Below are 16,678 nucleotides of genomic sequence, written 5' to 3'. Positions count from 1 at the left end.
CTACTATTTTTAATGATTTACCTTTCTAGATTCTCTTTATGTTTAAACAAGCAAATACAAATATATACCCCCACTTTAAATAATAACAACAAAATGGCATACCATACCAAAGAAAGCAAGTACTGTATATACTGAAGAGCTTCTTAATTCTTTTGTTTGAATAGCTTAATAGTATCCCATTGTTTGGATTTACCAAATTTATATAGTCAATCTCATATAAATAAGCTTTTGCTACTGTACATGGTGCTAAAGTGAATAACTGTGTCAATTCTTATGGGAGCAAGATCTTAAGAAGTGTATACAGTTACAATATTGATAATCCTTTCATAGTTGCCCCTATGGAGATATGCTAATTTACACTCTCTTTGTCAGTGCATGGGAGTATTGATTACTTACACCATATCACTTATAAAATGAAGTATTATACTTCTGGATGTTGATCAGACTGATAGGAGTAAAGGGGTAGTTCATTGTAGTTTTTATTAACTTTTATGAGTGAAATGGGATGTCTTTTCATATGTTTCTTCAGGAACTCTTTTTATCCTTTGCTAATTATTTTTTTTTGTGGAGTGGTGGGGGGAGGTTGAATGTTTATCTTTTCCTTACTAATCTCTAAGGGCTTTTTAAGTATATTTTTTGAAGATTAGCCATTGCTAAAAATGGAATTTGCAAATGTTTTTTCCAATTTATCATTTACCCTTTGGTTTGGCCTAGTCAAATATTAAATTTATTTTATCTTCATTCTAAATTTTGTCATTCAAAACATTTTATTTTTATATGGATAAAATGTATCAATCTTTTATAGATCTACATCTAGGATCATAATTTCAAATACTTTCTACATCTTAAAATTATAAAATAAGTTAAATTTATTCCTGGTCATTTTAACTTCTGTGTTTTTGCCTTGTATAAGAACTTTTCTTTGACCATATCTTCTGACTGGTTGTTGTTTATATATATGAATTAAATTCTGTATTTAATTTTGTAGCTTGCTACCTTATTAAATTCCCTTATTGTTTGCAGTTCAGTTTATTTTCTTGAAGTATTGAGATATATTGTTTATAAGTAGTGATGGTTGTACCTCTTCCTTCCCAATTTTATACTTATAACTTCTTCTCCTAATATGTTTTCTAGTATTTCCAGTAAAAAGTTAATTAATAGTAGTGTTACTAGTCAATTTTTTTTTCTTTTTTTTTTTTGAAATACTACTCTATCAGATACACTAGACCCCTGTAGCTGGGCATACGCTATGGTGCACTTATTCTTTTAATTCTCATTTCTTGTTGTCTTTTAGGTAAATCACATAAATTTCAGTATTTGGTTCCATCTCCTGTGTTAACATTTTAATTATAACTCTTCATGTTATTTTGTGTTGGTTTATATAGAGATTACAGTGTCAATCTTTAGGGTATTATAATTCTCAAAACAATTGCATATTACTTTATGGACAGTATAAGACCTTACCCAGTAGAATTTCATTTACCTGTCCCCTCCTTTTACTTTTGTTGTCTTATATTTTATTTCTACATATGCTGTGACCCTTATGACATGTGCTTAAAGCCTGTATACCCAAATATGTATTCCTATTGGAGCTCTTTATTCCTTCATGCAAATTTCAGTTTTCATTATTTCTTCCCAATCTAAAGATCCCTTTTTAACATTCAGGGAATTAATGTCAGAAATTAATTCTTTCAGCTTTTACCTGACCAAAAATTTCCTTTATTTATTTCACCATTGTTTTTGAATGATATATACACAGGATATTGAATTTTAGTTTGACGTATTCTCTCCTCTTTTTCTTTACTATAAGTTGTCATTATTTTTTCCTTTTCATGTGCCTCAGAATTTTTATTGTATGTTATATATTTTATATAAAAGTAGAGTATCAAGCTAGTAAAACGTTATCAAAACCATGTGCCAGGCATGGTGGTGCACGACTGAGGCAGGATGATGACAAGTTGGAGGCTAGCCTGTGCAACTTAGCAAGACCTTGCCTCAAAATAAAATATTTAGGGGTTGGAGTTGTGGCTTAGCATTAGAGCACTCGCCTAGCATGTGCGAGGCACTGGGTTCAATCCTCAGCACCACATAAAAATAAATAAATAAATAAAGGTATTGTGCCCAACTACAACTAATAAATAAATAGATAGATAGATAGATAGATAAATAAGATATTTAAAAAGTGTGTGTGGGGGGGTCAGGCGTGGCTCAGTGGTAGAGCAGGTGCCCAGCCTGCAAAAGTCCCTGCCTTCAATACCCACACTATACACACACACATACACATACCCCAAACATATTAATGTGCATTTATGATAGAAAACTATTCAGAACAGAAGTAAGAAAGAACAGAAAAAGGACTGTCCTTGAAATTTACATAGTAGGAGTTAGACTGAGTACACTTTGAGATTCTGGAAGAATCTTTTGTCTATCTCTGCATCTAATTGGGACTACTATGCCTAAAGATAATTCAGAAAAAAATTCTGGGCTGTGCCCCTCAGATGATTAAAGAGTTGAAAAATTAGGCAGATGAAGAAAGGTCCTGGGATCATTTTCCCTGAATGGAAAGTTGTAGAGTTGTTAAGTGTCTTCAAGTCTGTGAAGAGCTATTATGCCAAGTATGGTCAGCAGCTGTGTATTGGTCTCTACCGTATGTGTAACTACAGTACTGTGGATTTAAGTTCAGTTTAGGGAAATAATTCCCGGCAGTAACCAGTTATTGTTGGTAAGCTTCTTTGTGGAAGTTAAGGACCTCTTTTTCAAGGTCTTTGTAAGATGCACTTGGTGTTGGATGATGTAAGAGAGCAAGGCACACTAGAGGACTCTCAAGGTCCCTTCTAGCCCTGAGGTCCTATTATTATTGCATATTTATAGAGCACCCAAATTGGCTGTGTTCTTTTCAGAGACCAGAATTACATTCAGTTCCTGTCCAGTGCTATCACAGTCAAAATTAGACAGATCAGCAATGCCTTAGTTGCCAAGTCAAGTCAGAGTTGAGTGGGCTTCTGTCTAACTACCTGAAAATTTGTATTCATTCTTGAACATTAGAGAGTGACCTCTGAGCACGGTAAAAGATCTTAGGTTCGTGTTATATCTCTCCAGGGGGATTTTTATTGGGTTACTCTAAGAATTTTTGTAAAATAATAAATAAATAAATCATATATTATTATGTGTTAAGCAATCTAATTTAGAATCACTGTCCTCACATCTTTTATTATAAAATAAAATGGAGAAAAAGAATTGCACTTTATTGCCAAACTATTTAAATGTTACATAATATTCTTTCTTTCTTTGGTTGGTTTTTGATTTTTTGTTTGTTTTGAAGTGCCAGGGATCAAACCAGGGCTAGGCAGCACTCTATCACTGACCTATGTCCCCAGCCCTATTTTTTATTTTGTACTGATAACTTTCGATTTCTCTGACCATGGATAAATTTGAATCTATACTAAGGGGTGAACTAAAAACTAAAACTTTTAACTGTTTAAATAAAGTCCCATATTTTTACTGAAAAAAAAAGGAATACACCATAATATTTGGTGAAAATGAATTGTTTAAATTGTCTGAATTTGAAAGAAAATTGTATTGTATTTTTGCTTAACATTAGCTATCTAATCAAGGATTCATTTGACATTCACGTAATCTCAGACATTAACTACTTGTTGAAGGTTAGCTTACCAGAACTTCTGTTCCTTTATTCCACTAATATTTAAATATTTAATTATTTTAAATGTAATATTTGGAAATACTTTTAAACTTCCAGACAGTTTTGAAGAATAGTACATAGAACATAATATATTTTTACCTATTATTAACATTTTGCTCTACTTGCTTTATCATCTGTGCATGCTTTCTCTTTTTTTTTTTTGTACACAATACCTTTATTTTGTTTATTTATTTTTACGTGGTGCTGGGGATCGAACCCAGGGCCTCACACATGCTAGGTGAGTGCTCTACCGCTGAGCCACAACCCCAGTCCTCTCTGTAAGTCTTTCTATATATTTTTTCTGAGCCAAATAAGTATAAATTGCATAATCATGCATCTTTGCAAGTAGTTTTATAACTCCCTTCAAAATAAAAATATTATCTCATTACTATATTACTTAAAATGTAGAGGTAGCTTGAAGCATTACATTTGACCTTGCTTTTGTCCTCATCTATTTTAACCATCATTAGGGAGAGATATGTGTACATAGAGTATTTTTGTTGACTGTTCTTTAATGAAGCTTTAAGTTTTGACATAAGTACCTGTTGCTACAATACATAATGCTATGGCTTTGCCATAGGACATATTACAGAATTTTGCAAAGTGCTAAATTCTTGTTAATAATTTTGATAGAAGAAAACTCATTTTCAGATTCTAAATATTTTCATTTAAACAATTGAACTTACTCAATTTCTATCCAGTAAAACGACATGGGTTCAATTGAAGTTTTGGCTTGTAAGTTTATTTATTTTCTATTTCAGCTTAATTTGGAATCACAGAACTGAATTAATTTATTTGTTCATTTCCCTTGTAGTAGTTTATGATTGCATAAATGTCAGCCAAGACTGAATTTCACTGTAGAATTAGCTATATCAGCTCCAGAATGAAGATGTGACTCAACAAAAATAATAAAGGGAAATATATTAAATAATTTTAGATGTGTAAATCAATTTTAGATATGAAAATCAATATTCAATTGTAAAGATTTTTATTGCCATATTTTTATTCATTTATTAACATTGGTGATATCTAAGATTAATAGCAACTTTGAATAGATCTACTCTGAATAGTTCTTCAAATAGTCTGAGGTGTAGTGTTGCTCTGGTGAGGTCAGTTCACTAAAGTTTTTGTTTGTGTTTTTCGGGTATTGAAGACAGAGTCAGTAGGGTCCAAGGAGAATGATGTCACTACTCATTGTGGGCAGACATACTCCCTGCCTTGCTGGAAGGCTTACATGGGCCAGAGAGCAAACAAAAGTACAACACATGCTAACTTTTTCCACATAGCCACTGAATTCTGACCTGGAACTTTATTAGATAGCCTCGTTGTCCATGTAACTTTTAACTTCTATTTGTCATTGTTTCTTCTTTGTATTTATTAGTTTTTAGCTCACTGTGTGCTTGTTCAATGTTATGTGATTGCCAGGAAAACTAGACAATATTAGGTCCAAGAGGATTTTTCTTTCTGAAGCACCCACATGCAGGATATGCAATCTATAGTAATTCTTATTCATTTGAAATACACCAATTTGCTCCTGTCAGTAGAGGATAGGTTTGTTGTTTTAAATTGCTGGATTTTGTTTTTGTTGGCATGTTCCCCGATACAAATTGAATGGCTGACAAAAATCTATTCGTATGACAGTTCAATCTAGATAAGTGCCCTCTGTTGCCTAACAGTACAATTTGGGGTCTCAGAGATGAAAGCAAACTGAATGCCAGGCTTGTAGCACAGCTTCTTCGTGCAGATAACAGAGGTAATCCATATTCCTCAGGTCCACAGATCAGAAAAGAAGAAATATGCATGCACATCATCTCGTTTGAAATGGTGGTCTTTTAGCTTCTGCATAATAAAAAATAGAGATATCTAACTTATGAGAACAATAAAATAGCTGATATGAAATATGCCTATATTTTAAATTAAAGAGAAATGTGGTATTGACATATAAAGTTGGAGAGGGTTCTGTTGCTTAGCATTTTCCCATAGTATATTGGCTTTTGTTGAATGCATGTACTTTCTATTTTAACATTCCCATTCTAAAATAAGTTATATCTTTAGGCGATGATTCTTTCATAGGTTTGATATTTTGCTGGAGATAGAGCTGAAGGAGTTGAGTCTTTATACCTATTGATTTATCTCTGCTTTAAAACATGTTGGTCTTTTTGCAGAAGTGCTTCCCAAGTATAATTCACATATAAAAAGAAGGACAAATATGTGGTAACCACAGTTATGAGAAAAGAATTGGACTAATGCATAAGATAACAAACATCTTAGAAATATGGCCAAGGGCCCACATGTAGATATTCTGAAAAATAATGGTAAAGTCTGCTGATTGATTGAAGAACTTTACCCAAGGAGAGAGTTGGATACTTTTTAGGTTTTTGTCTAAGGAGAACATGTGCATGGTAATACCATCCCTCAAATTAGAGAAAGACAGAGGAGGAATATTAAATAGAAGCAAGATAATACCCCTGTTGTCTATGTTAAGTCTGAGATACCTTTAGGCTAAGATGCCCATAGGAATTGGATTTGTGGGTAGAATATTCCAGCTTCTAAGTGCTAGTTAGAATGATGGGAATAGATGATATCTTTCAGATGAGCAAGAAGAGGACCAAGAAAGGATACCTAGGGAATATAAGCATTTCTGGGAAGACTAAGAGAATAGTTACACTGAAGAGACTGAGGCAAGACCAGAGGTAGGGGGAATTCCATAGGAGGGTGGCACTGAAAGTGAGTGGTAATGTCAGATGATATGGAGAGATAAGTTGAAGAAAAGGACTAAATGTGATCATTAGAGCCAAAGTTGACACAATTTAAGCAACAAAATTAATGAAATAATATTAGATTATAAATCCAAAGTATAAAAACATCCATAAATCCATATTGATATGAATAAATAATTGAATAATGATCAGTAGACAACTTCCCATGCATAAGAGTATCAAATGGTTTGTGTAGATACTCTGCCCTCAAGGAGATGGATCATAACTCCTACTCCTTAAATGTGAACCACACAAAGTACAGTACAGAAGAGGAAAAGAGCTTTACAGTGGAGAGATCTGACAAACACCACCTCAGCCAGGTGACCAAAGTCAACATAAGCAGTGGTGATAATATGTAACCTTAATATCATGTGATAAAAATGGCTCTTCACCTCTGTGGTCTTCCTTTGAAAAACACTGAACTCCAGTCTGGTTATGAGAAAAACATCAGACAAATCCCAATTGAGGGGCAGTCTACAAAATACCTAATCATTGCTCCTCAAAATTGTCAAGGTCATCAAAAGCAAGAAAGTCTGAGAAAACCATCACAATCCTAGAGCAGCATAAGGAGACATGACTAGTAAATATATTGCAAAATCTTGGATGGGATCCTAGAACAGAAGAAGAACCTTAGTTAAAAACTAAGGAAATCTTAATAATAATAATAATGTACAATAATTAATGATTAATTCACTAATTGTGATAAACGGGGTGTGGGTTATATGAGAACTCTTTACTATCATTGCAACTTTTGTATAAATCTGTAACTATCATAAAAAGTTAATTTTAAAAAATGTGGTCAGTGATTTTGACAACTAGGAAATCATTGATGATACTGGGGAGACCTAAAGAGCAATAGGAGAGTAGGCAGTTTGTAATAAGTTGACAAGTGACTGGAACATGATAGGTGGAGTTAGTGATGCAAAATACTCTTTTAAGAAGCTTGGCTGAGCTGGGCAGGGTGGTGCACACTGGTAATCTCAGCAACTCAGAGGATCTCGAGTTTAAGGCCAGCCTGGGCAACTTAGGGAGATCCTGTCTCAAAACAAACAAACAAAAAAAGGGTTGGGGATGTAGCTCAGTGGCAAAGCACCTCTGGGTTCAAGCTCCAGTGCCAAAACAAAGAAACAAAAACCTAATTAATTTATTAAAAAAAAAACAGCTGCTAAGAAATAAAGGATGAAGAGGTTGATACACTTAGAAATGTTTATAAAGTTGAATGAAAGAACAAATAGGGACTGAAATGTTAAAGGTGCAGAACAAAGAACATTTAATTGATAAAGTAAAGCCTCTGGCTAGGCAGGATTTTTTTTTCCATTTCAAAATGGAGAATCTTTTAGGATGAACATGTTTATGTATTTATGAATCTGGTATTAATATTTATACTTACTTTATTATATTTTTATTTTGGGTCACTCTGTTATAAAAGTGACCTTCAAAATGTTTTCACTGAAAATTTGGGCTAAAATGGTTTGTTCCTATTGCCTAAGCATTACAGCTTTACTGGCTGTATCCATAAAGCATTAGAAGACATCTTACATCTCTGAATTATGAACACTAAAACCTCACTGTAGCATAGTATACTACTTAATTTTTTTTTAAATCTGTCACAACATGGGTCCAAAAGTAAGTCTCAGGGGTAAATAAAGCTGTAAAAATTGTTTGCCTATGAGATGGCTGGTTCCAGTATAGAATTTTAAGTTAACCATACAGAGAGTCAGCAGATCCAGTGGGTAAGCAGGAAATTCTTAACCCTTCTTAATAATCTGTGTGGCTTTTCTCTAAGCCATGTAGGTAGATTATTGTTGCTTTATAGTGCAGCCTTTAAAGATTAATCTTGAAAACCATCTAACATCCATAGGTGTGGTTATGACTCACCCTCTGAAATCAGACGTTTTATTCTATCAAATAAAACATTTTACCTAAGCATTTGCCATCCTTGAATTCTAAAATTTATTGTAGTCAGTATTCCAATGTCGAAAAATAATGTATAAGTAAAGGTTTATTATTCCTGCTGCTGTTGTTATTATTATTGAGGGAGGATGATCAGAAACAAAACAAGCTAATTAACTTTGTAGCTGATACATTCACAGAACTGGATGAATGGCATAGTCAACCTTGGCTTTGCAAAATGAAGGTAGGACCACTCCAGCCTGTCTTGGTGGTATAGTCAAGTGAAGAACACAGAATTGTGAAGGGGTTTGTGTCCTTGTTCTTCCCTCACCCTATGGCCTCAGGTAGTAGATCACTCATCTGGTTTAGAACCCTTCATCTATGAATCTGTAGCATGATCTAGGTGATGACTCGTGTGATACCTCAGTGTCAGTTACAGAATCCTCAGGATCTGTTCTCGAAATTATGGCTATGCACAGATTTTTCAATGAATTATCACTTTTCCTTCCCAGTACTAGGCAGTTATATAGGGAAAGTAGAATTATGTGAATTAATTATATTAATTGATATATTCCAGTTCAGTAATTTTAAAATACAAGTCAAGCATCTGGTACATAGCATTCATTCATTTATCAGAGTATTATTTTCACAGTGGAAGTATGTAGGACATTTATATATCATTAACAAACAAAATAGTAAACATTTTGATTATTTCAAGTAGAGTCTGTAGAGTTATTTTATTTTACATTCAGCAAGACTTTAAAGAATTAGATTTCTTCCATAGCATACTTTCACTATTCCAGATGCTAACAACAACATCTGGGCATTCTATCATGAGCTGATTTTCTGAACGAAGTAACTTAATTGCTGATTGACAAACTAACATGATTTAAGACACAGACACACTGTTCAATAGCAGTGTCAAAAGTCATAAACTACAAGCACATGCAGACAAATGGGGCCATGATACTAGCTAACTTATGATGCATTTTGAAACACTAATGCTAAACTTAAACTTCAGGCTAAAATTTAGAAATTCAGGGAGAGGAAATGAAGAAGTGCAGTTACCCGATTTTCTGGCTCTCTGTTTTATAAATCATTAAATGATATAGCAGCAATGTGGTCAGAGTTCCTAGTCTAAATAAAAATCTGTTCTAGCACTGTGCAACATAAATGGAGTTCTTTTTCCATATGGATTGCACATGGGTCTGTGAGAGTCCCTATGCGTGTCCACACATATAACCTCATCATATGTATATAAATATTCACATATGATATATAATTAAATTTTTAAAGTAATTAAGAGGCAGTATGGTATGATTTATCTCATTATTTACAGCCAAAAAATAAATATCCATTTCAAAAATGTCAAATGTGTTTGAAAATACAAACAAAAATAATAAATGACAGTGCTTATGATAAGGAAAAACTTTTTTAAAAAAAATGTCAAGTCTCTCTTTCTTGTACAACATACAACAATGGATTATTTCGTATTCTCATGTTAGCCTGTTTTTGCAACTCTGGTGGTAGCTTGGCAGCAGGGCATGTTAGTATTTTCTCTCAGGTGGCTTGGGTATGGTCCATGGGCCACAGACTTATGATAGATAGAAAGTATATTTTCCTTTATTAATGTTACAGTATTGATGACATGTGGCATGTGCACTTCCCAGCGAATGGACTTGACCTTTAACTCTAAACAGTCTCTCTAGAGTAAGAGCAAGCCATGTTTAGTGGAATGATACTTAGAAGAAACATGTTGGAACTCACTTTCTCTGATAACATTAAAGAAATGCAGTGAAGTTTTTACTATTGGAAACCATCCAAAAATTGCAGCACCATAAAATAAGGAATTGGACAGACACAATTTTACAGAATTACTGGGTTAAATAATAAATAACATGGACTTTTTTAAAGCTATTCTTGGTATATATTGGCAAATCATTTTTTAAGAAGGATGCACTTATACTCTTATCCATATATATATATGTACTGGTTTATTACATTATTTTCAATATTATCAATTAATATTCAGATGAGCATGATTTGTAAGATTAACAGCCAAATTTATAGGATAGGTTTATACTTGTTCATAATATTTACATTCTCACAACAACTCTAGGAAATAAGTATTAGCCACTATTCTAGAGACAGGGAAACTGATATTCAAAAATCTCAATTTGACCAAGATCACATACTGAAATGTTATCTCTATTCTGTTCTTTCCATTCAGTGCCTTATGTTTTTTCTTTGTAACAACTTCTAGGCATCAAACATTTACCTAAAACTTTACTTTGCCTTTACGTAAGTGATATAGTATTATAGTTTTAGACTTAAATTCCTTTTTGCTAGAACTTCATAGAGTACAGGGAGTACTGTGATGAGCAAGAATTCATAAATTCCTTTTTATTTATTTTTCTCCAAAATGTAAGTTTCTTGTCTGAATTGGTAAGTCATTTTGAGGTTAAAAATGGAATACTTGGTGCCAATGATAGATACATTTTGAAAATGCCATCTGGGTCTTATAGTGCTATGATATTATTTAATTAGAACCAGATAAAATTAGGTAAGAAATGAATGCCAGAAATTATATAGCTAGCTAATAAATATAATTTCACCATATTCTGTAGTTATCCCAAAGTGTTAATTATAACAGGAGCAGTTAAATTCTTTGGCTATGAAAGCATAGCAGTTTTTAATAGATGTATCACCTGGTAACCTTGGGCATTATTAAATATATGGGGACTGAAAAACATGGTAGAAGGAATGGAAAAGTCTGGCCAGACTGTGTAATTTGTTTTAGAACTACGGAGAAATCTATTAACCATTTCTTTGATAGACCAATTTGATTGGGAAGTAGGACAAGCTGTTCTTTCATTACTTACCAAAACCAAACTGCACTTTGTATCAATTATTTGGCTGTCTGCAGCACATAGATTAGAATAAAGGGCATTCTTGGTGTTTGTGAATATTGCGGATCCCTGATTAGTAATTAAAGTCCTGAATGAAGGAAACTAGGCTAAAATTGAATGGGAATGAGAAAGTCTTAATTCTGTGATGCAGATGTTAGAAACAGATTGTCTTGAGCAGCCCAGTCAGTGCAGTGACATTGTACATGGCCAGGGAGTATTCACTTCCCAGGTAAAACTCAAGTCAAATGCCTCCGAGATGCTTTCCTTTCCCATGCCTTGTGATGTGGCTGTATGGGTATTAATTTAGTGAAATATCCTGTCTGCCAGGTGTGGGAACTAGCTGATTTTATTGTAATACCAGATCATTACTTAATTCATATGCAACAGAGAACAGCACATGGAAAGCATTATAAATCTATTTACAATGTGGCTGGTCTGATGATAACATTGTATTAAATTCCCAGGTGAGGCAATTTAAGCAATTGCTTTGCCATGTGCACGCCATGGAAATTAAATTCTCATATACGCTTTAGTAATAAACCAACTTCATTGTTATGTTTTTGCTTGTGGTGGGCTTTAGAATCCTCATTCTGGTTATATATACCCTGTTTCACATACAGAATCATACAAGAGACAGGACCACAGGTCACAAGTTTTAATTAATTTAAGCTAAGTTAATTCATTTTGTCTCTAATTTAGCAGTGCCTGTCCATGAACACATTCAGCTCAATTGGGAAATGTTAAGGCTTGGGTCAAGTAGATAGATTATTTCAAGCCAAATTTCCAGTCAGACCTGAAAAGTGTATCTATTTGAACTTGACTTTAAGAAAATCAGCCAATCGGTATGCAAAAATCCTATTCATATATGAGGTGAAAAACTGACAATCTCTTTGAATCTGAAATTCTTGCTTTTATAACCACAGACTCGCTTTTGTCATGGGTTTAAAATAGTCATTGAAACTGTGCATCTAACTTCTTAGAGTTAGGTCACAATCAATGGTTAATTTTTCATAGTTTTGTCCAATATGATCTGTAGATTCTCTAACCAACTGTATCTAGTCCACCATGAAAGTCAGAAAGAATAAGCTTTACATAAGCATACAAGTAAAACCTAAATGTTTTAGTATTTAATACTCTTTGTGTGTGCACACCTGTGTGTGTGTGTGTGTGTGTGTGTGAGAGAGAGAGAGAGAGAGAGAGAGAGAGAGAGAGAGATTTGGCAGTTGAAGCTTTTTCACCCTTATGGTATAGACCAGAAACTGAAGTAGATTACAAACTGCATAGAGCTTCTGTCTTTTCCAGAGCCACATATAAAGCACCAGTAGACAGTGGGAACTGACAACTAAGACTAAAAATGTTGACAATTTCTTGATTTGCCTGGTTAGCTTATGTATAGAAGTCATTAACTATTTATAAAATGCATTATGAATTGGGTTCCTTCAAACTGTAGCTGAATGTGTGACATTTCCAGCTCAAATTCTCATGCTTGCATTTGGCTAAAGTACAGATTTTATACTGTTGATAATGAAGTAAAAATATTTTAGTTAAGTTTATCAAGATACAACAGAGATTTCAGTTTCATTAACTTTGAATCCTCTAAATTAAAATATTATTTAGATACTCAGAAGTGTAGCATGAGGTTTTTTTTTTTAATTCCATAAAAGATAGCAGAACTTATTGATGTTTTGAAGGAAAATTATTCCTAAAATAAGCAGTCTGTCATTCAGAGGAATTTTGCCTTTTTTTTCAATTAGTTTAGTTATGGTCTTGCAGGCTAAATTATGTCTGATTACATACAATCAATCTGTTTACTGAAAATTTTAAACCATTAGAAAATATAAGAAAATAACCAATGTTGGGCATTAAAATATAATTATTAATAAAACAAAGTAATGATTTGTTTTATTTTTATAAGACAAAACTCAAGTGAAAAGAGTTCTATTTTAGCATTACTGTGCCATTTCCAAGGGGTAGAACTATTTTTGTTATTTGAAATGAGTTGTCTTTTCTTTAAGAAAAGTCAATCCTGTCCGAGAATACTTTGTTAAACTCAGCATATCATTTGCTTAATTACATCTAGAAAAGCCATCCAAATGACCAGTTTTTACCATCCCAGTGGTAAAGAATGACATTGATAGGGACCACCCCTCAACTGCAGATAATCCTTAGGTCTCCTCTTGCTAAGCATGCATGCTCTTAATTGCTGGTTTTCAAAAGCAGTACATTCTGCAGTACAATCTAACCAAAACAAGATTAGATATTTAAGGGATACACACTTGTAATTTTCTTCCTCTTTTTTAGTATATTAAATCAAAATAAGATATAATGTAATTGAACAATCTATGCCAATTTGTTGGTATTTTGTTGAAAAAAGGAAAAAAACAAAAACAATCTCCATATGATATTCTTGCATACTGCGGAATGTTTTAGTCCCCCATAGTGATGAAATGAATAATTAAAAAGGCAGCTCTGATACCACAGCCTGTTTAAAGGTTCTCATTCCCTTTAATGCCATAAAATACTTTTGCTTAGCTAGTTTGAAACTACTATACTGGAGATCTCCAAATGGGCAAAAGAAAGCTTTAGCTTGGTCTAAATGTTGTATTAAAGCCATGAAGTAGATTGTCCTTGTAACTTAGCATTTTAAAATGCAATTCTGCATAAAGTCAATAGAAATAACTAATTAATAGTAATTTCAGTAAATACAATAAGAGACACAACCTTAATATATGCTGCTTGTGGTGATAAAAATGTCAGGTTTGTTCATAGATGAATGAGTTGGGGCACTCCTAATTTTCAGGAGATCTGATATAGTTGTCTTTATTGATCTCAGGCTAATGGCAACTTCTCTAATTTGTCCTCCCCACAATATTGTGGTAGTTTTGTTTACCTCCTTACATATTTGTTGTGAGTGCAAAGGTGTATGTTTGTGATAGTCTTGGAGCAGAGACTCAGGGCAGGAAGGGGATGCCACCATCTCCTTTATACTGAAACATTTTGCAATTCTTGTGCTGTTTTTCCCTTGTGTCTTTCCATAGGGTAATAGAATAGGGAGCAATTTATTTTTTTTAAACAGGCCTCCTAAATTCTAGTCTCAGTTTGATCATGACCATACTATTAGAACTCCATGAAACTTTTTTTTTCCCTAAAAAGGGGGGTTGTAGGTTTTTTATTTTATTTATACTCCACTGAGCCTTTTTTAATTGTGCTCTGCTAGAACTGTAAGCCCCCAGTCTTAAATAGTATGTAATGAACTAAATTCTCTCTTATGTGCCATTCTTGGAAAAATTGAGAAAAAGTCCTTTGGTTGTTCTTGTCTAAGGTCCTTTTAAATTCCAGTATGATATGATTTCATGTCTATGATGTTATGATCTCTATGTGGCCAAGCAGTGTTACTTATTCACTAGTCTAAAAATGTAATGGAAATCTTATTGTTGACTTCTGCTCATGGATTATGGATAGTCCTTTTCAACTACAATGCTTTTTCAGACCACAATTGAACAGGTAAGAAATTTATGTCTCAAAGTGTAGATTCAAGTGAGAAAGAGATGACTCTGTTTTCTAACTGATCATTTTTGTTTAGTTCAGAAGCAGAAAAGCTTACAAAGTAACTTGTAAATCTGAATTTGGGTCTGAAATAGTGAAGATGCTGTAGGAACTGAGGACCATATATAGTTTCACAACTAATTTTCAGAGTCATTTACCTTTTCCAAATTGTATATACGTTTAGATAATTCATTAATTGCTTGCAGACATGCCGCTCCAACTTTACAAGTGCAGGTAGATTTCTTGTAAAACAAAGTTTCAGTGCGTGAAACATTGACTCAGCCCACTTGTCTTTATTACTGGGATTGTGAAAGGTTGACTCATAGCTTGCTAGCCTTTATTTACTGGGATTGAAAATTTTAATTTGCTTTACCAGACAGACACAGGCTGTGTACACACACACATACTCCTTTTCATTAGGCCATAATTTATAGAGAAGTTGGAGATATTTAAATTATTATTTGGATAGGGGATAAGTTTTAAAATCCTTCTCTTTCTGGTTAGTAGCATCACAATAAAGAAAGAAATATAGATGTGTGAGGCCAGGGATTCCAGAGTAAAATTTGAGATATAATTATTATCATAGAATTAGAATTTTAAAAGCTCTAAATTATACAGTCTATTTCCTGCTACAATATACAGTTTTTTAAAATTACAATCTAAGGTTTATAAATATTCAGCTATTTAGCTCCATTTCTTTCAGTTTAGTAGTCTTATTTGACTGTTGATGTACAGAATGATATACAAGTTCTAACCCATTTATGAATATTAATAGAATATGTGCACAATGCAGTTTTCTTTCATTATTGACATTTTTAAAAACTTCTTATTTACATTAAATTACTCAAGTTCAGGAACTTTAGGCAACTTTGGTTTGCAGATTTTCGCCAATAGATAGGTTTCCATTAGGGGGCTCTCGAGGTTTGAGATGATCAGCCTTGATACCATAACGCTTCGAAGCCTTTACTTTCTAACGTTCCTCTCCTCTTTCCCTTTTTGTTTTGTTTTATAGAAAAGGTCACGGATCGCCTACAGTGACGAAGTACGGAATGAGCTCCTAGGGGATGATGGGAATTCCTCAGAGAACCAGGTAGAATGCTAATCAGGAAGGCCCGGTGGGTGGCTGGAGGGTGAAGGAGGTCACAGGCACACTGGGCTCTCAAGCTGCTCCTTAACAGTATTAGCAGCAACTCATGTGGAAGCGATACTGTTTAATGCAAAGCTGGAGTCTTAATCAACTTCAAAATGTTTCTTGGAGATCTTACATTTAACCCTTTACCTTGTGATCACTGTCTGCTATCTTTAAAAAAATCTTTTCTTCTCTTTTCTTTATTATTTAGTACTTAAGGAATAACTTGAAACACACTGTTTGCAGACAAAGCCAAGGTCTTCACCTCAAACACATGTAAAAGGAATAAAAAAGTACATAATACAGCTTTGATAATAATGCAGTATAATTAAATCAACACTTGCAGCAAAACAAATGAAAGTAAGCTTTCAAAATTCAACAGCGCAGCTCAGTCTCCTATTGTGTAGCTTCTTAAAAATACATTCACCAAAATGCAAATTTTAAGTACCAGTGCCAACTTGGATACCCAGATAATGGTAATATTATCTTGCTTCTGTCAAATAATAGTAATAATAATAATAATAGGATAAGTCTTTTTTTGCATTTTAAGATCTGTGTAGACAAAAAGTAAGATAGTTTCTTCTTAAAAGGGCCTTACAACTTGGGCTGTCAGTTCTCATTGGATCACATTCTAGTGTCATTAGTCTAATTAATGTCCTACTTCTTTCTTTAAGTTAATACTACAGACTTCATAATTTTACATTGATAATATATGACTTTTTAAAAATGTTTCAAAACTTGA

General features: G+C 33.4%; 1 protein-coding gene across 3 annotated transcripts in view; it reads left to right on the top strand.

The window, feature by feature from the left end:
- Positions 1 to 16,678, top strand: part of Vti1a (vesicle transport through interaction with t-SNAREs 1A) — a 348,099-nt gene that overhangs the window by 49,901 nt on the left and 281,520 nt on the right. For all 3 annotated transcript variants that reach the window (XM_071610911.1, XM_027930092.3, XM_027930093.3), the window contains exon 4: positions 15,820 to 15,897. In XM_071610911.1, the coding sequence (XP_071467012.1) occupies positions 15,820 to 15,897 (78 nt within the window). The remainder of the gene's footprint in view (positions 1 to 15,819; positions 15,898 to 16,678) is intronic.

This window comes from Marmota flaviventris, chromosome 4 (genome assembly GCF_047511675.1).
Source record: "Marmota flaviventris isolate mMarFla1 chromosome 4, mMarFla1.hap1, whole genome shotgun sequence".
Classification (NCBI taxonomy): domain Eukaryota; kingdom Metazoa; phylum Chordata; class Mammalia; order Rodentia; family Sciuridae; genus Marmota; species Marmota flaviventris.
The sequence above is the reverse complement of the archived record's forward strand: the minus strand, read 5'-3'. Positions and strand labels throughout refer to the sequence as shown.